The sequence below is a fragment of the Macaca nemestrina genome, chromosome 1, assembly GCF_043159975.1.
Source record: "Macaca nemestrina isolate mMacNem1 chromosome 1, mMacNem.hap1, whole genome shotgun sequence".
NCBI lineage: Eukaryota > Metazoa > Chordata > Mammalia > Primates > Cercopithecidae > Macaca > Macaca nemestrina.
The window spans coordinates 148102258-148122548 of record NC_092125.1 but is presented as its reverse complement, the minus strand read 5'-3'; the positions used below and the strand labels follow the sequence as shown (position 1 = coordinate 148122548).

Here is a 20291-nt window from a genome sequence, read left to right as displayed (position 1 = left end):
TGAAAAACCCAGTGCCCTGAGACCAAACAGCCCATTTGCTCAATGGAAGTCAAGTGCCTCTGACACATGCCAACATTCTGTTGATGCAAACAACAAAGAATGGCAACAAAAGCTAAAATGACAGCATTTATTTAAGGTTTTTTTGCTCTCCTAGATATGTAGATTTAAAACCTCTTGACAGCGACAAAAATAAATAAATAAATAAAGCCTCTTGACAATGACCCACAGTAAGAAGTACACTTTATGTTGCAACCTACAGCAAAAGAGGGAACATGTAGATGTGTGTATGTGTATAAATGAAACAAAGGTTACATGAAACATTACCTGGCTATATTATGGGTTGCGAATACACTCTGATATTTTCTATTCTACTCCAGTTTCTTTACAACCAAAAAAAAAAAAAAAACTGGAGTGACCTACTAGAGTAACTTTATGATCCACTAATGAGTTGAACTTAAAATTTGAAAATCGCCATCTGGACCTAGAGTATAAGAACAAACTCATAGTGTTATAGGAACTCCCCCAAAAAAGGAAGGTAAAGAAGGGTAGGGAAGTTGTAGGAACTGCACGTATGCTTTCTCCTCCATAGATAGCACCATAAAAGCCCATCCCAAAGGTGAAATCAAGACGACCTGCGTGGAGGTGATCACAGGCTGAAAGAGCCCAATAAAAAAGGCACAATTCATTAAAGCAAACCAACATCAACAAAAACTTTCTCCTGGCTAAAGGACCACTGAAATAATGTAACTCAAGAATCCCTGTAAACATTTTTGATGATCCACAATACCACCAAGCATTATTCACAAGAAGAGCATTGTTAGAAAACTGAATTTATCCAGACCTGTGTATGTGTGTGTGTGTATGTTATAAAAACAGGCCAAGTGATAGTCGCTGTTGCATTTGCAGAATTTCCAGTCATTAGGTTGACCTCAGGGCAGGCAAGTGTTTCAGGGAGCGTGTTCTGAATCATAATTGAGCCCTCAGCTGTATTGAGGCCAACGAGCTATATCTTGTGTGTTTTTTGGCATTTACTTTCAAGAAAATGTTCTAACTTAAATCCCTATTACTCCCTCCACTCACCAAGAAACTTCCTTCAGAGGACTGGACAGTTTAGAAGCAGTATTAATCCTCAGCTTTCCTGCAAACCACTCAGAGGCTTCAGTTATCCAGCTCAGTGCTCACAAAGAAAAATGCAGACATGGACATGACAACTGCACTCCCCATTTTTTTCTCATGTAATTATAGCTCCAAGTCTCACAATTCCAAGCCCTTTTCCTACAAACACACAATTTCTCCAGTCATAGCCACACACTGTTTGCCTCTATCATTAATGTCTCTTATCAGAATCTTCAAAGCACTCTTTCTGGGGGGCACAGAAGAGCATGTATAAGGGAATACATTCCACTCTTAGTACTAGGCTGCTCAGCTAGGAGAAAGGGATCACCACTGAAAACTGGGCGCTCCATTTCCCTGCAATCACAGATTGGCCCATTACTAAACATCTATATATACTTTGTCAGAACGAACCCCAATTTATATGCCAGTCCAGATGTCTCATACTTAATAGGCACCATTACCAACAAATATTGCTGCAATGAGTTACTTGTGGGAGAAAACTAAATTTACTTTGGATTCTTACATAAGGCAGGATTTCCACTTATCCAGTGTTGCATAAGTGTGAAGGAAGGAGAGTGAAACCAGTTATTTCCAAGATCTCTTTTAGGCCTTTAGCCAGTGATCTGAGAATGACATGAACATTATAATCACATTTTAGCGCATTCTGTATTTGAACACATGCTGGGGTTCTCTGAACCAAAATGTGTTCTGAGTTTTGGTCACTACCCCAAGAGTATCTGTGGTCAAATTCTGATGTTGGATCCTGATGCCTCCCAGTGCTTGTGTAGGTCTCAGCCCCCACCTGGATGCTACTGCTTCCTACTGGGTACAACCCCTGGCAAGGGATTCAGGGAATGCTACTGCCACCAAATCTCCCCCTCGCCACCTCTGCAAAATGCAAAAGATGCAAGTTCAGAGAGAAAACTATGCTTTCCTGTCTTAACATAACCTTCTCTTAACCAGGTTAAAATTTATCACCAAAGAAGGAAAGGTAGAATCAGCCTCTAGCAAATGGTGAAACTGACAATCTTCCTCCTCTTCATGTTCCCCAATCACATCAACCAGGCCACACACAACTACGGACTCAACACTAGTTTGCTGAATGGACAGGGGTCCAAACAGTCAGGAAACCATCACTGTAAGGAGTCAACACAAGGGAGAGGAAATCAAACATGACTTGACAGAAAGTAATGCTGAGATTTTGGCCATGATTCCCAGGACCCAACTGACCAACAGGAATGGCCCTGCAGAATTTCTATAAAGAGGCTGAATAGTGCAATCCGGTTGAAAGGGGATGCAGTGGATTTTTCACATTTATTTTTTACCATGACCTAGTGTAAGAAATTTACCTAATCAGTATACACAAACACAGTGTGTAAAAATGAAACAAGTTTTATGAAACAATACTTACCCTTATGACACTATGTTGCAGTACACTCTGACATTTTCTACTGATTCTACTACAATAAAAATGAAAGATCTGGTCATGACCCACTAAATTGATGTCATGACCAACTAGTGGGTAGAGAGCAGCTGCTGGGGGAAAAATGGTACAAAAACCTTGTCTTGAAGCTGTGCTCTGGTCATAATTGGACTGTTTGGGGTGACTTGGGAAGACTCAGAGATTAGGGAGGCCTGAAGCCTTAATGATGTTTAGTTTGAGAGTAACAAAAGACAAAAATGAAGAAATCAGTAACCTTTTTGGCTAGGTCCCTTCAACATCCCAACTGTGTATTTTTCCGAGAAAAGGGAGCTGGAAAACCAGGGTCCCTGATAGAGAACTAGGATGGCATGCAGAAAGTTAGAAAACTCCCAAAGCAAGATTTAAAAAATAGTTTGGGTATTTCAAAATAAAGTACTAGATCTAAATCTCTTCACACAAAACTCTTGAGCTGGAAAATACGATTACATCATAAATGGCCTAAAATATGACTCAAAGCCAAACTGTAGTTATAATAATCTTTATTCCTGAAATGATGGTTCCCTTATGATTCAAAAAATAATTAAAAGAATAAAATGGCTATTTTTCTTCTATTACTATTTTGAAATGGCACCAAGATTAATTCATTCATTTCACCTTTTTCAATCATTTCAGGCTAAAAATGACTATATCTATACCTTATTTGGCTAATGTGTACACAGCTAATTATAGGAAGGCTACTTTTAAGTAGGTATCTTTTTTTTTTTGTCTTTCTTTAGAAAAATAACTTCCTGTAGTTTTGGAAGCCAAAAGTTAAATATTAGAAAACTAACAGTTCAGCATCAGGAATAGAAACCAGCACACATATATGGAAGGTTTATAAGAAAGAATTACTATGGGTAATTCAAGACTTAGTTATAACAGAAAACACAACTTACAGCACATACCTCGTCACCATTTACTCTCCATTTCTTCAGGCCACTGGTTCACATTCACCACACAAAAACATCAACTGACAGACACTGAGGAAAGTGATGTGTGATGGCAGAAAGTATGTGGGTCTAGGATCTTACACTATTTCAATGGTTTTTATTTAAAGTCTTCTATAGAAAAAATTACTTGTCAAATGTGCTACAAATGGTTGAGTAAGCAGAGCTTTTGAAATAGATTTAGCAAATTCAACTGCATCTCATAATGGATTATCATTAACAAGGCATGAGTTCATACGATTAGTTAATAAGCAGAACAAGTATAATGTCTTTGGTTGAATAAAATCCAGTATTTTTTATTTATCAAACTCCAATTTCATTTCACAAATGTAAGTTATCATCAGCTCCCCATCCACTTTCCCCCATCTTCTTATCTCTTTCCCACCCTACACTTTCTCTCCCCCACAACCCGGGCTCCAAAAAGAAAAAAAATAAACCCTCAGCTATTTGATCTTAATATCACTGCAAAAATCAAAACCAGTGTCTCCTGCCCCCAGAACAGTGGGTATCCCCACCTGGCCGCCTCCTGTAGCTCATGCAAAATTCAACCCATAATTACAGATGCATTCTCAGTTTACGCTGCACTTGAGATTCAATGGTGACTACTGTCAAGATGGAGAGATTTGTGAATAAAAATACAGTTCAACAGCAAATATAAATTAGTTTTCTCTTATTTGCCATTGACATGGGTAATGTACAGATAGTCCCTGATATATGATGGCTCAACTTACAATTTTTTGACTTTACAATGGTGAAAAGTGATATGAATTCAGTAGAAACCATACTTTGAGTACTCACATGACCATTCTGTTTTTCACTTTCAGTACAGTATTCAATAAATTACATGAGATATTCAATACTTTATTTTAAAATAGGCTTTGTGTTAGATGATTTTGCCTAACTATAGGCTAATGTAAATGTTCTGAGCATGTTTAAAGTAGTGTAGTCTGAGCTATAATGTGTGGTAGGTTACAGGTATTAAGTGTATTTTCAATTTATGGTATTTCCAACTTAAGATATGTTTATCTGGATATAATTCCATTATAAGTTGAGGAGCATCTGTATATAACTACACACTACAGGATGACAGGTTTTCCTGATATACCCTCATGTAACAAATTATGGGTCAAGGGAGAAAATCCCCCAGCAAAGAATATACTGATAACTTATAGGACCCCCCACCCTCCACCGCCAAAAAAGTGCCTTACCAGGATCTAAATGGCAAGCTCAGGAAATGTTTAAGTTTCAGACTTAAAGTAGACTTTAGTCAACTCCAGAGTGGGCTACATTGTTCCTAAACTGTGCTAGTCAGGAATCCTAGAAGGGGTGCCAGACCATTATGGAGCACGTGGATAAGAGTAAGAGGGAAGTACACTTAGAAATGAGGTGTGCAAAGTGGCCAAATCCTCTAGACCCAAAAGAAAGAACTAGTTATGCATGTGTTTCTTTTGGTGAACTTGGAATTGGATCTGAAATTTCGAAAGATCTGAGAGGGCACAGGTGAGTTTTTCTCAATTCTACATCTTTTCAACATTAATAAAATTAATCTTCACTGGACTATTACCCCCATCCTATCTCATCCCGTTCTCTGTATCTGGAAGGTTGCTCTTCTCTGCCTTCCCCTGGTTAATTCTCACACAATAATGGCTCTTCTGGGAAGCCTTGGTGTGAGTGAGACACATCTCCTTGAGCCTTCGTGGCACTGGGCAGAGTTGTATCATAAAATCTGCCCCCGTGTTCTGCAACTGTCTGTCACTGATCTGCCTCCCTCAATGGACTGTGAGGTCCTCAGGGGCAGTGGAAGTGTCTAATTCATCTGTATCTCCCCAGAACCAAACATTCGGTCTGGACATAATAGACAGTTATTCAATGTACTAACAGATATGAGTAACACAACTATTATCCCTTTACTATCAAAAGCAGAGTCATTTTTCATGCAATCATGGTACTCATAGTTAATGCCACACAAAAACTGGAAAACTTTAATATTTCTTAAGCAAAATAATGACAAAAGAATCAAGGCAAAAGGATGGAGATGGAGTTTCGCTCTTATTGCCTAGGCTGGAGTGCTGTGGCATGATCTCGGCTCACTGCAACCTCCACCTTCTGCTTTCAAGTGATTGTCTCACCTCAGCCTCCCGAGTAGCTGGGATTACAGGTGCCCACCACCATGCCTGGCTAATTTTTGTATTTTTATTACAGACGGGGTTTCACCACATTAGCCAGGCTGGTTTCGAACTCCTGACTTCATGATCCGCCCGCCTTGGCCTCCTAAAGTGCTGGGATTATGGGCATGAGCCACCACGCCCAGCCCAAAACGTCTTTTAATAAAGGCAAAGGTTTACTTACACATATTCAAATAGAGGAAAATGCTGATGTATATATCTTCACTGGGATGATAACTTACCCCATAAGCCCATCCAGCTGCAAAAGCAGCTTAAATGATATAGTTCTTTTAATCTGCTAACCTAACTAAGTCAGGTTCTTGTCCACACTGATTTGTTGGACAAAATTAAACCAACCTTGTATTAGTTTGTGCTCTCCTTTGTACTTTGTCATGCTGATTCCTCTTGTCATAGTTGCTTGGATGATCTAAACATTTAGAAACAAAAGTCCAAAGTCTGGTGATTCATTGCTTTCTATGGGATGCTACTGCTCCTTCAGCAGCATCAGCTTCAGGAAGATGATGTACATTATTAAATTACTTGACAATGACAAAGTGAACTAGGATGGCATTACATACACACTTTTTTTTTTGGTTTTGTTTTGTTTGGTTTGGTTTTTTTTAGACAGAGTCTCGCTCTGTCGCCAGACTGGAGTGCAGTGGCGCTATCTCATCTCAGTGCAACCTCTGCCTCCTGGGTTCAAGTGATTCTCCTGCCTCAGCCTCCCCAGTAGCTAGTACTACAGGCGCCACACACACATTTTTAAATTGGATTTGTTGCTTGAGATTATGCCTGCTTGTCTATTCAGATGAAAAGCACCTGCTTATGAAATGAGCCTGAGAAGTCTGACAGATTTAATATCTAATATCAGTTTAGGGGAAGTGATGGAAGCTAACTTCAAAGGTCAGGTGAATATTTTGATGGAACTTCAGAGAATTCAGTTATGGTAAGTAAATATTTATGGATAACCTGAAATAAATACTGCACTGTGTTCTGCATAAGATATAAATGAAACTTTTTTCTTTTTTATTAAGGTTTTATCTTTAATTATGATACTCCCTTGATAAGAAGGAAGGAACACTACACATATCCAGATCTCTAGTCAAAAAAATGAGGCTTTCTGAAATGGTTACAGATTTTAATAGCAAAAGCCCATAAAATTAATAACCAGTACTCATTTTTAAAACATACACCTCCAAATTTATATTGAGAATCATAAGATGACATGGATAATTTACTTATGACACAAAGGCAGTAGAAGGTAAATCTGTTTGTTCAAAAGTCATAAGTAGGTTTTTCTGTTTTTGTAGTTTATATTAATGGATGGATACCTACCATTATTATACTAAAAACTAATTTTGAAGAAATCTGAGCTTCATAAGAATTCAAATACATGCAAAGGCAATGTTCCAGCATATCTGAATTACAAGGGATCTAGCTCTGCCTTCTTAGTTTTATAATGGTTCTCTAATGAGTCTAAGAATCTCTGCAGAAAGCTCATTTTCAGCTAGTAGTATCTAATAGAAGTCACTTCCTACTCATTTTGTTCCTTATTTTCAAGGCTTTCAAGATCAACTGTACAGGAAGAGACTACAGTATTGGATGCATCCCAGTCTCTGGGACACATCAATTTCCAAACGTTACTGCCAAGGCTATGTAGAAGAGTCAAAAAATTTTTTAAAATCCTGAAAAGGAGCCGTTGTTCTAACTAGTTGAAGGTGATGATTTATCAAGAACTGCTAATCTGCTGCAATGTGGAGAGCCCCTGCACATTCACTTTCCATCTTGGTGTCAGAATAATTTCTAATTATGGTTTGGGGCAGTTTTCTCACTTGAAGCTAAACAGAAATTTGAGGAAATGTATGTATTTTTTAAAAAAATCATCCACTCTGCTGGTAAATAAAGACACAATTATGCACAAATGGTGCCTAGGCAATTTAGGGGGTTATATAAATGACTGAACTGTTATTTTTAAACTGAAGTGAAAACAACGTATTCTTATTTATGAGAGAAGGGAAGTAAAATGATTCACTTAGTGTTCGAGTTAGATTGCATATCATTAATGTGTAAAATGGGATTTAGGTAGTTATTCTACATAGATTTAATGCTATGTTGGAATTAACTACAATTGGCAACAAGAACTTCATGCAAAAAATGACCTTTAGATTTTCATAAAAACCTCATTTCTGCAACTTATTATTGTGTATGACTTTGGACAAGTTACTTAACCTCAGTTACCTGAGCCTCAGTTTCCTTATCTTTTGAATAGGGTTAATAATGCCACCTTTTAGGATTCACACACATTCAAAAACTTAGCATTTGTTAGCTATAGCTATTAGACATTACCGTGATATTCACTTGCCTCCAGGATGAACCTATTTACGCTTTTTCCTAACCAGAGAATAAACCCAGAACCAAAATATATAGGTCCTAATAAGTACCCTAATAAAAGGGGAACATCTATCCAAATTACATTCCCCATCCCTTCCATTTATGTCCCCATTGCCCCATTTGATGCCTAATTCCACTTTTGGGATTTATTACCTGGTGCTAAGCATTGACTTCTTCCTGAAGAGGCCCCTAAAAATGCAAAAGCTCAAGGAAACAATAATTAAAGCTATCATCACTTTGTAAGAATGCATTTGTGTGGTTTTCTCCAAGACAAAATTATCCCACATACTAACACTTGGTACCTGGGAAAGAATAAAATAGCCATTAAAAAGGAGCAATCCTCTCAACAGAGTAAATGACAAATAAATTTACAAAAAAAGTAAAGGGGCAAAAAGGCACAGGATATATTTTGCAATTTTGCTTAAGTAAGTTTTGTCAGTTAATCATTCATTAGGTACTAAGAACCTTTGGACAGAAACTCAAGAAAATGGCATTAGTAGTTGCCTCTAAGGAGGAGAACTGGTTAGGCAGGTGCAAGAGTGGGAATAGAAGGGCAACACCCACTTTCACTGCATATCCTTTTGTACCATTTGATTTTGGCACTGAAGGCATGAATTATCTACACAAAAGTTTTAATTAAAAAAATTCAATCCTCACACCCTGTTATTTCTCCTACATCATCTTTTAGATTATTTGTTTACATTACATGACATTTAAACATTGACTTTTGGCCGGGCACAGTGGCTCATGCCTGTAATCCCAGCCCTTTGGGAGGCTGAAGCAGGAGGATTGCTCGAGCCCAGAAGTTCAAGGCTGCAGTGAGCTATGATCATGCCACTGCACTTCAGCCTAGGTGACAGAGTGAGACCCTGTCTCTAAAAACAAACAAATAGAGAAGTTGCATTTCTTCCCTAAAAAGCAAGTTGGAGTCATGTAAAATTTGATAGGCCTCTAAAGACTGATTTTTCTTTAAAGTATTAAACATAAAAAACACTCAAAATCTAAAGATACAAAATTATTAGACAATTAACATTATTTACAGACTTTCTGTATATACAGTTTCCTTCACTAAAACTTGGGCTTCCTGCACACAGGGGCCGTGTTTTGTTAATCTTTGAGGCCTCACTGAGGCAAACACTGGACTTTCACAGGAATACTTTCTTGAATTCCAAGGAAGAAAAGCCATTAAATGAAACATGATATTTTGATTAAGAAGGAACTTCTCAAGATTTTTATAAAAACAAACAAAACAACAATAACAACAGAAAGAGGGACAGGGACAGGGATAGGGGGTAGAAGAAATAGCTATAAACCACCTACATTCATAATAGAACTTTTGAGACCTTACTGATTGCAAATGCTTGTGAAACACCAAATACATCATAAGGAGGGAGAATTAAGGTTAATCTAAAATAATGAGAACATTTGTTCAACAAAATATTTGCTACATGCCTATTGTGTGCAAGGCCTTGGTGACAAAATGTTGACCAATGCAGACATGATTCTAGCCCTGACAGGTTACGTAATAGTGGGAGATACAGAATGGTAAACAGGCAATTATCATGTGGTATGATAAATATAAAAGCAAGTTTATAGAGTTTTAGGAGCTCATAAAAGGAGAACCAATTCCATGCTTGGAAAAGTGATGTCTAAGTGGGACTAGAGTTTTGGAGTTCTCTAAACTCAAGTTCAAATCCTGGTTTTACAGGTTACACTCTATAACCCTGGCTAATTTATTCAATCTCTCTAGGCCTCAGTTTCACCAACTTTAAAATAGGAATTATGATACTACTGAGTTCAAAGAGTTGATGTGAGTATTAATGAAATGCACATCATAAATCTGATACGGTGTGTGGCAAGTACCCAATAAATATTAGCTACTAATATTAGTGATAACAGTAAGCTGAGAACTTAAGGCAGCTAAAAGGGAAGAGAGGAACCCAGACAAAGGGAAAATGTACAAAATAAAAGCAATAGTCTGGTGAGCTGCACTGAAAGAACCTTGCTTGATCCATGGGTCAGGGGGTGCTTGGGGTGGGATCAGAGGTGAAGCTGAAGCTGGAAAGGCAAGCACAGTCCAGCTCAATGGGTTTATCTAAGCTCAGTGGGGGCCCCTTGAGAATTTTAGTCAGAGAAGGGACAGGATGAGATCTGAGTTTTTAAGAGACCAGTTTGGCTACAGTGTGGGAATGGAATGGAAAATGACAAGACTAGAGGCAGAGATCAGTGATGAAAATGTTAAAATAATTCCCTGGCTACCGTGGATTTTCACAGTTGGGAATGCAGACATCACATGAAAAAAAAATATAGCAATCCAAAGAGGGTCTTCAAGTAACTATCTTCTTGTATTAGTATTTCATTCATTCATTCATTCATCCATCCACTCACTCAACAAGCATTAACACCTACCAAGGCGGGGAGCTGGTGCTGTGAGAGATTGCTACAAGCATTGCCCTACATGACCCTGCTGTCCAGAAGCATCCTATCCAACACTGACTGCCCATATTCCTCTCCCTGCCTGGGAGGCCTGTTATCCTGGTGACCCAGATCATGTGCAATGCAAAGGCAGGCACCAGCAGGAGACCCAAACCCAGAGGCAGTATCACATAGTAGAAAAATGTCACTAACTACATCAGTGTATAGCTGACTTGTTATTAAAGGAGTAAATCTTCCATGACCCATTGCTAAGTGAATAATAATAGTCAACATTCATCAAATGTCCTGTCCTATGAATTTCAGGTAGATTAATAAATTTATTACAACAACTTTGTGAAATAGGTACTATTATGTCCATCATATAGATGAGAAAACTGAGGCAAGAAACACTCCCTAAAGGTCACAGAATTGGAAAGTGGTGGAGCTGAGATTCAGTCTGTTTTTATCCACTACACCATGTGACTTCTGGCAGTGGGCCACCAGGCTGATATCAGAATTAAACCAATTTAAAATGTATGCTTCAAAATCTGGGCAGGGGAAAAAGATCACTGCTCACTTAGGTATCAGGGAGGCCAAAGCTTGGAAGCTTTTATTATAGGAATAAAATGAAATGGATGAATAAATATGGTGACAGTCTCTTGAGGAGAAATTGGACTACTCTCATCAAAAGAGTGCCATCTTGAAAGGGTTTTCAAATCGATTTTGCTCTTTTAAGTTCAAACCATAGCTCTGCCATTTGGCCTAGAACACATTAGAAAGTATTCAAATGGGATTACATTCCTTATCAGTTTAAAAGAGTGGCACATCTCACAGACTCAAAGATGGAGAGGTGTGGCAAACAGATCAAAGGGCTAAGAGAGATCTGTTACTCTTTTGGTTTTCTGCTAATGGAGGGTGGAATAAAAGCTGATTATCTTACTAAGAAATTAGTAGAATATGTCTATTTTCTCAGGCCATGTAGGATTCCATCAACCAAGTAGTGAAGCAGGTGAGGTAAGCATATTTTATCATAAGCTCTATGAAGCATTTCCAACGTGAAGTGAATACAGACAAAATAGAAAAAAAATTCTTAAATCTCCAGAAATGAAAGAAACCACTAGCTTCTTGCAATGCCACTGGATGCCAACAGCAACGGAGTCTTGAGCCTGGGCTCTTAACTGGCAATGAGAAGAATCCCAGACCAGATGGCATTTTAAAATCCAATCGCACTCTATTTGTCTCTCCCCACTAACCTACATTGCACTTAAAGCAATCAGCCATTTCACAAGCTGCAGTATTTCAAAGTAGTTACAACCCTTGAGAACAGAAAAGCTCTCTTAATTGCTGTGAGTTTAAAAATATAGACAATAAAAATTACGGAATTTGTGAAACAACCATCTCTTAATTAAACACACACCCAACACCGCACAGAGTAGAGCTTTTCAAACCTAGTCCATTCATGCACACATTTAGCACAGCTCACAAACACACTTTCCTTCCATTCATTCACTTACTAGTCCCGTTCTTTGGGACTCACTCGCCACCACTGAAAATGAACTTGAGAAGCCCCAGGTCTGTGGGCACCGACACCCCGTTAATTAATACAGCTTTTCCTGCTCCAAGCTCCAGGCAGGACTTGGGGGCTTCGGTGTCACGACTGGCGCTGCCCCCTGGAGGGACGCCCAGCCTCCACCTGCCCTCCCGGAGCGGCACCCCTCGTGGCCCCTGCTCCCTATGAAACACTCAAAGTTGCACTGTCGTCGCTGCCGTTTAATTTTCAGAAATAAAATGCCGGTGAGACGGACTCCCCCGCCCACCCACCTGCCCGAGACCGTACAACCACACTGAATCGGATCCTCCAGAAGGCTGCCGGCAGCCTGGAGGTGTGAACAATGAACTTCTCTCTGACTCTGACACACACACACACACACACTCGCCCCACGACGGGAAGTTGTGAACTAGCCCAGGTGCCAATGGCGCTACTCCCCAGGCAACGCGGCTGTCGACGGGAGGGGAGGGCCCAGCGCGCGCCCCGGCCGCGCCCCTCGAGTCGCCGAGCGGGCAGTTACCTCCTTCCTCCGGCTCGGCGCCCCAGGTCGGGTGATGAGGGCAGTCTCCTCGCACACCACGGCCACGTCCTCCACGAACACGCAGTCCGGAAGGCTCTCGTCGGCCGGCAGCTCCACCACCTGCAGCCCCAGCTTGCTGCCCAGCACGCCCACGTAGAGCTGGTGCTGCCGTTCCGCGCGGGCGACGTCCACCTCCTCGCCCTTGGCGCTTCTCAGCGCGTGCTGGCCGAGCGACTCCGGCAGCGCCCGCACCACGGCGTGGGTGGCTCGGCCGAAGGCTGCGGGGTGGCCGAGCCCGGCCATGGCTTCCGGAGGCTTAGGGGCGGCGGTGGCGGCGGAGGCGGCCGGGTCCTGCCGCGGGCAGTGCGCTCCAAGCTTGCGAGCGCCCGGCGGCTCCTCTTGGCAGCCGCTGAATGTGGTGCAGAAGGAGCCCAGCTCGCGCCCGGAGCCCTGCCCGCGCGACTGAGCATGCCCAGAGCTCCGGGCGCCGGCCCGCGCGCAGCCCGCGCGCCCACTCCGGCGCTGGCGGGTCTCGCGCCAGCCTAGGCAGGAGTTGTGGCGGCGAGCGCCGCGCGAGGAGTGGGGCCAGGAGAGGCGGCCGGGGAAGCAGCAAGGGCAAGAAGTATGTTCAGGCGGGGGACCTCGGCGAAAAGCCACCCCTACCCAGACCTGGCGGTACCTGTGTTCTGTCGCAGGTGCACACCTCCCATCGTCCCCAGCGCGGAATTGGAGAGCCAGCCTCGGTCTGGACAGAGCGGCTGGAGGGCTTCTTGGTTTTTGCCTGAACAGTTTAAACCTTGCTTACTTACAAAGTCTAGTCCACTTTTGAAGAGCTATAATGGCTTACAGATTCTTCATTTTAAGCTTAAATCGCACGGGTCCCAGTTCTGTTTTCTGGCCTTACCTAAAGTACAAGTTTTTTTTGTTGTTTTTTGTGTGTTTGCGTGTGTGTGTGTTTTCACAAAACAGCATTTGCATATCTGAAAACAGTTCTAATTATCTATGCTGCCTAACACCATCCTCTACCCCCAACCCTAACCCCCTCCAGTCCTGGAGCCCAAACCACTGAAAAGTAACTAGTGATTTGGTTTCCAAGTCCTTTCAACATTCTGGTCAGCTTCCTTTTGATACACACCAATTTGCTTGTATCCTTTTAAAATCATAGCATCCGGAAAAGAAACAATTCTTCCTGTGTGGTCTGACCAGCACAGACTACAGCAGCACCCTTGTTCCAGATGCTGGGCCTCTATGAACACTGCCTAAGCCTGTATTCACTTTTTTGGTGGTCTAGGGCCAAGGCCCAGGCTCCAGCCTTCTTGCCAGAACTCTGATCCCAGCTTTTAGGAAACTGGATTTCTAGGAGCAGGTCTGTCTGAGCATCCTAGAATGGTTGCCCCAGTTGAGCCCGGAGATGTGATCTGCCTTCTCTCCCCTCCCACAAGGGTGGTGTGAATTTATAAATGAGCTTCAAAATTCTCAGCTTCACATTTTAGTTTTTTTGTCTGTTTGTTTTTTTTTTGTTGTTTTGTTTTGACGGAATTTCACTCTTGTTGCCCAGGCTGGAGTGCAGTGGTGTCATCTCGGCTCACTTCAACCTCCGCTTCCCCAGTTCAAGCAATTCTCGTGCCTCAGCCTCCTGAGTAGCTGGGACTACAGGTGCGCGCCACTACTCCCGGCTAATTTGTATTTTTAGCAGAGACAGCGTTTCACCATGTTGGCGAGGCTGGTCTCGAACTCCTGACCTCAGGTGATCCACCCGCCTTGGCCTCCCAAAGTGCTGGGATTACAGGCATGAGCTACCACGCCCTGCCGAAATTTGAGTCTTAAGGACAGCTCTGACACTGATGTTGGGAAGTGGGACCAAAAGTAAAATAACAAACCTTTAAGATCTACTAGGTAGTACTTCTAAAGCAAAATTCTTGGGGGATCCAGGCAGCCACAATAGACCCAGGTTAGCGTCAGAAATCACTTAATGGTGTCCTCAGATGGAGGATTCCCATCAAAGTTACAGGTGAAAGTTGATCTTAAGTTTACCCAGGTTAAATATAAAATTTATTTATTTTTAAATTAGTTTACTATTTATTCTTTTTTTTTTTTTTTAGATGGAGTTTCGCTTTTGTTTCCCAGGCTGGAGTGCAATGGCGCGATCTCAGCTCACTGCAACCTCTGCCTCCTGGGTTCAAGCGATCCTCCTGCCTCAGCCTCTCGAGTAGCTGGGATTACAGGCACGTGCAACTACACCTGCCTAATTTTGTATTTTTAGTAGAGACAGAGTTTCTCCATGTTGGTCAGGTCAGTCTCAAACTCCTGAACTCAGGTGATCCGCCCGCCTCGGCCTCCCAAAGTGCTGGGATTACAGGCGTGAGCCACTGCACCCAGCTTATTTACTCTTATTATATATTGTTTATTTATTTAGCTCCCAGGTTAATAAAGTATAGGACTTCATTCTGCCCTTTACTGCAGACTTTACCAGACATTGAGGCTCCGTATGTTTCTAACTGGCCACCATCTAGCAATCTTCATTCATGCCTGTGCCTTGTTGGACCTGAAAACTTCACTTACCACTCAGTGCCCTGAGTCTAACTATGAACAGGGCTCTGTGTACCACTCTGGGCTCATGTCAATCTAGCAGCCAATTAAAACTTGATGTTAGCCATGTCTTTCAGTACTGAAATTGGGTAGGTGTTCTTTTAAAATCTAATTTTGTAGTTATCCCTGTTAAATGTTATTTACTTCTTTCTAACTTGTCTAGTTTTGATTCTGTTATCTCGTGCATTACTTATTACTTCTAATTTGTGCCATCTGAAATTTGATAAGCATGCCTTCTGTCTTCTCTAAGCAGTTGTCAAAAAGTGTTAGAATGTATATATTAGTAAAAAAGAATAATAAAATTACCAAATCCAGTAGATTATAGTTTACATGCTTTTACACTTCAGCAATGAAGGACTGTTTTTAGGAAAATGGACTTTATTGAGCTTAATACATTGATATGTTCATTTTTCCCATGAATATTTATTGAAAATTCCCAAGGCACATCACCATGTTATGCACTTCAGAGTCACAAAAGAAGGAAGCACAAAGACATGATCCTGACCTTGAAGAGCTCACAATCTCACTAGGAAAACAAGACATCCAGAATTGGAGCTGGGGTAAGTGCACATGAGAGGTATACATAACAAAGTGCTACAGGAAGGTGAGAGAAAGAGAGATCTCTATGGTGGGTGGGAGTGGAAGAAAGCTGCTTGAAGGTGATTGGACCTGGTTTAGGCCTTGAATAATTTTTGGATGTGAGTAACTGAAGGAGAGAATGAGAATTCTAAGGGAAAGGCATTTTCAAAGGACAGTAGGTAGATCAATTTACATATCTATAGGAGATGTAACAAAACAACTCCAACACATATAATGGCACAAAGTTGATAGAAGCTTATCTCTTATTCACTTAAAGTCTAACACAGATGTTCCTGATTGGTTCTCAACTCTTTTTTTCCAAGCAATATTCAGGGATCCAGCTTTCTTCTATTTTGTGGCTCCAACTCTTCTACATGTGGCATCCAAGTTTTCCATGCTCACTGTATTAGTCAGGTCTCCTGCTGTGAATAAAGACATACCCAAGCCTGGGTAATTTATAAAGGAAAGAGGTTTAATAGATTTAGAATTCCACATAGCTGGGGAGGCCTCACAATTATGGCAGAAGACGAAGGAAGAGCAAAGAGATGTCGTACATGGCGGCAGGCAAAACAGCTTGTGTAGGGGAACTCTCCTTTATTAAACCATCAGATCTCATGAGACTTATTCACTACCACGAGAACAGTACAGGAAAGATTCACTATGATGATTCAATTACCTCCCACCTGGTCCCTCCTACAATACATGGGAATTATGGGAGCTACAGTTCAAGATGAGAGTTAGGTGGGGACACAGCCACCCCATATCACTCACCTTTCTCAAACTGGAAGAACAAGAAAGAATATACAGCCACCACATGTGAAAGGCTTAATGGGTCAGGCCTAGAAGGAATGCATATCACCTCTGCTCCCATTCTTCTGTCTAAAATTCTGCCACCCTGCTACAATAACCTTGAGGGAGGACTGGAAAATACAGTCTGCTGTATTTTTCTTTATTAGAAAGAAAAGAAAACACAAGGCTGGGGAAACAGCTGACTGGTGTCTGTCCCCAGAGAACTGTGGGGAAAATGGAAAACAAAAGTGGGAAAGTGGGCTAAGCCTTCATCAAATGAGCTGTGGAGAGGCATATGTTGTGGAAATTAAGAGCATAGCTTCTAGAGCCAGACTGTAGTGAAAGCTTGGCTCTACTATTTCCTTGTTTTATGATCTTAGGCATGTTACTCTTTTCCTCAGTTTCATCGTCATCTATAAATGAGGAGTAATGAACACATTATCATAGAGTTATTATAAATGTTAATATTGCAAAATGCTTACAAAGTGCATAGAATAGTAACTAGAGCCTAATAGATGGTCAGTAAATATTATCCATTGAGAGGTTTTGAACAGAAGGCTTTGCACGTGATTTCCTACCAAAGGCCAAACCACACATGCACATTCACTGAATTATCAGAGTCATATAGCTGCTTGAAGGTATGCTTTCCAGTAGAACTAGTGGCCTTCCTAGGTTGACAGACCAAATCTCACCCACAAGTGTAATCATAGATTCAATAAATATTTATTGAACCCTTGCCAGGTATTGTGCTAGGCACTGGGGATGTAATTATGAATTATAATGTATGGCTTATGGTCAAATTGTTCCTTTTGCGCTTCTGGACATTTCAAGAGCTTTATAAGCAATTTCCTTTAAATTCCCTCTGTTTGACATACCTAAAGCTATTTCTGTTCTGGTTGGATGTTGATTAACACAGGGGCAAGTTTTCTTTTCCATTGATAATATTGCTGGTATCTTGCCTTATTTGAAGTCAATTTTAGATAACAAGTATCTGAAGATTAAAACAGGCATTCCTGTCTTACTCTTTTCTTACTCCATTTTAGCAGATACAAAATTTACTTTCATAGGAGACAGGTGCTTTGAGGTGGGGGTGTGTATTAGTCTGTTTTCACGCTGCTGATAGAGACATACCCAAGACTGGGTAATTTATAAAGAAAAAGAGATTTAATGGACTCACAGTTCCATGTGACTGGGGAGGCCTTACAATCATGGTGGAAGGCAAAAGGCACATCTTACATGGCCACAAGGCAAGAGAGAAAATGAGAATCAAGTGAAAGGGGTTTCCTCTTAGAAAACCCCCACACCTTGTAAGACTTATTCAGTACCACGAGAACAACATGAGGGAAACTGCCCCACATGATTCAATTATCTCCCACTGGGTCCCTCCCACAACATGTGAGAATTATGGGAGCTACAATTCAAGATGAGATTTGGGTGGGGACACAGCCAAACCATATCAAGGTGGGAATTCTCAAAGAGAAGGAGGGCTCAAGGGTGTCCTTGTCCATCCTAAGTGCTAGAAATATTGGACCAAGTAAGTACCATAAATCTACAATTTGACACTAAGTCCTGAGTGTTTTAACATAATTATTACATAAATATTTACTGTGAAAGAAGCCCATTGCTGCAGATTACCTTTTATATCCAAGGAGTGAGTGGTGTTTGGTTGAATGGGCAGACAGTGAGTTACAGATCCCGAGAGGGTTCCACGGTAACCAGGACTCTGGTTCCTAAAATCAAGACACATAGCCTCCTAATCTCAGTTTCTCCTACTTTCATCTGGGGTTTCGTTCATTAAAGAAACATTTACTAAGCATCTACAGTATGTATGGTAGAGGAATACATAAAAGCAGTGGATAAGGCATGGGTTTTGAGTCAGACAAGCCTGAATTTGATTCCTGGCCCTCCTACATTCTGGCTGTATCACCTTAGTGTACCCAAGACCTGTGTTTCACCATTTTCTTTCTTGCTTGAAGCTATAGAGGACTGATCTTCATGGACTTCATCACCTGACATCCCATTTTTGTTGGTTTTGGTGAATGGGATATACTTACAGGAGACTGGAGGACAAGAGGGGAGAGAGATTGGGGTATTTATTTCTCTGGCTCCCTTCCTGCTTTTTCATGGTTGTAGCAAGAGCTCCATCCTTCTACAATCATAGCTTCTGCTGGTGGCCCCTCTTCCATGGTTCCAGCTCTCAGCTGGGTTCTGGTAATGCTGTTGCCTTCCATTATTCCATCTAGGGGTGGTATTGGCTTCTCGTGTTTGCTAGTCCCTGGGTGCCTCAGTGTTCCTCGTTGGTTCTCTTTACCTGCCCACACCTCTAAAAACATTCCTTTTATTAAACATGGTCTTCAGAATTGTTTAAGTATGCCACTTGTTTTTTTACCAGGGCCCTCACTTATAACTCACTTGTTATGTACATATATGTGTATACGTGTGCACACACATTGTCTTGAATTGGTGTGTAAAGTGGGAGTTATAATACCTTTTTCTCAGAGTTTTGAGGCTGAAATGTGACTGCATATACAAGGAATCTGAGCATTGCTTGTAGGACACAGTAAGTACTCAATTGTGATAGCCACTAATATTAACAGTTATTGTGCCCTTGTGCCAGGCATTGTATTCATTATGGAGTATCCATCTGCCTCTATATAAAATGCCTATTTTCACCACTTAAAATACCCAAGTCCTTCAAATGAGATAACATAAAGTGCCCACAACAGTGATAGGGACACTGCAAGCTCTCAGTGCTTTCTGCACTTCAAAGTTCAGCCTTCTCTGGTCCCCACCTCTTCCTGTGCAAGCAACACATTCCTTTTCTGAATTTCTGTAGCTCTTTCTGTGTTCCTCTGTTGGGGCTCAGAAAACAATGCCCCAAAACGAAGGCCTCAGAAGCAGCCTCAGAGGTGTAGGTTTGTTCTCTGACCTTCTCCTGCCCTTCTGTCTCTCAGTCCCATGCCCCACTGAGGCTAGGCTCAGAAACTAGAATCCCTCTTCCCCGAGGCGGGTCATAGAAACCAAAATGCCTTTTTTCCCCAAAGCCAGACATAAAACCTAAAAATATTACTCCAGTTTTCCTTCTGCCCTATTTCTGTGAAAAGTGGCCATAAAGAAATTATCTGACATAACCTTGTTTGTAGATCATAAGACCCCCATTCCAGAGAAGGTCCTGTCCCACCCCCAGAAGGAAGGAATGCTGCTCAGACAGGCGAAGGAGAATCCAGCAGACAGACCTGGCTGGGTTTCCTCGCTCAGTTTGTTGGCCTTAGATCATACCCTTTTGGTCCACTCATATTTCTACATGGCTGTCCATACTTTGTTAAACCTAAGCATAAAATAGGTCAATTTCTCCTGTGTCTTTGAGTCTTCATTCTGAAGGCTCCCATGTGTACACCCTAAATAAATTTATATGCCTTTTCTCTTATTAATCTGCCTTTTGAGAGTTGATTTTTCAATGAAACTTCAAAGGGCCCTTGGTCCCCACACCACTCTTATGCTGTTTATTACTTTCTCCTAGCACAGTGTAATAACCCATGGATGCCAGAGTCATCTACCTCATTACAATGACATTAGGGGCTAATGAGATAACCAAAATATCCTGAAAAGTTCTAAGTACTATATAAATATGTTGAATTTTAACAAGTTTGTGATGTATTATGATGATAAGCAGAGGTGAGTGTTGCTCCAAGCTTTTTTTTTAGATTCAGTGGGTACATGTGCAAGTTTGTGACATGGATACGTTGCATAATGCTGAGGTTTGGGCTTC

The 20291-nt window shown here is 41.3% G+C and overlaps 1 protein-coding gene across 4 annotated transcripts in view; it reads right to left on the bottom strand.

The window, feature by feature from the left end:
- LOC105482769 (dimethylarginine dimethylaminohydrolase 1) overlaps nt 1-20291 on the bottom strand; it is a 255199-nt gene that overhangs the window by 129957 nt on the left and 104951 nt on the right. The window contains exon 1 of one of the 4 annotated variants that reach the window (XM_011743082.3): nt 12566-12983. The exons of 2 other annotated variants lie outside the window; for them this stretch is intronic. In XM_011743082.3, coding sequence (XP_011741384.1) covers nt 12566-12868 — 303 coding nt within the window. In that variant the 5' untranslated portion in view covers nt 12869-12983. Of the gene's footprint in view, nt 1-12565; nt 12984-20291 lie in introns of those variants that run through there. One more of the 4 variants, XM_011743083.3, reaches the window with a different exon arrangement.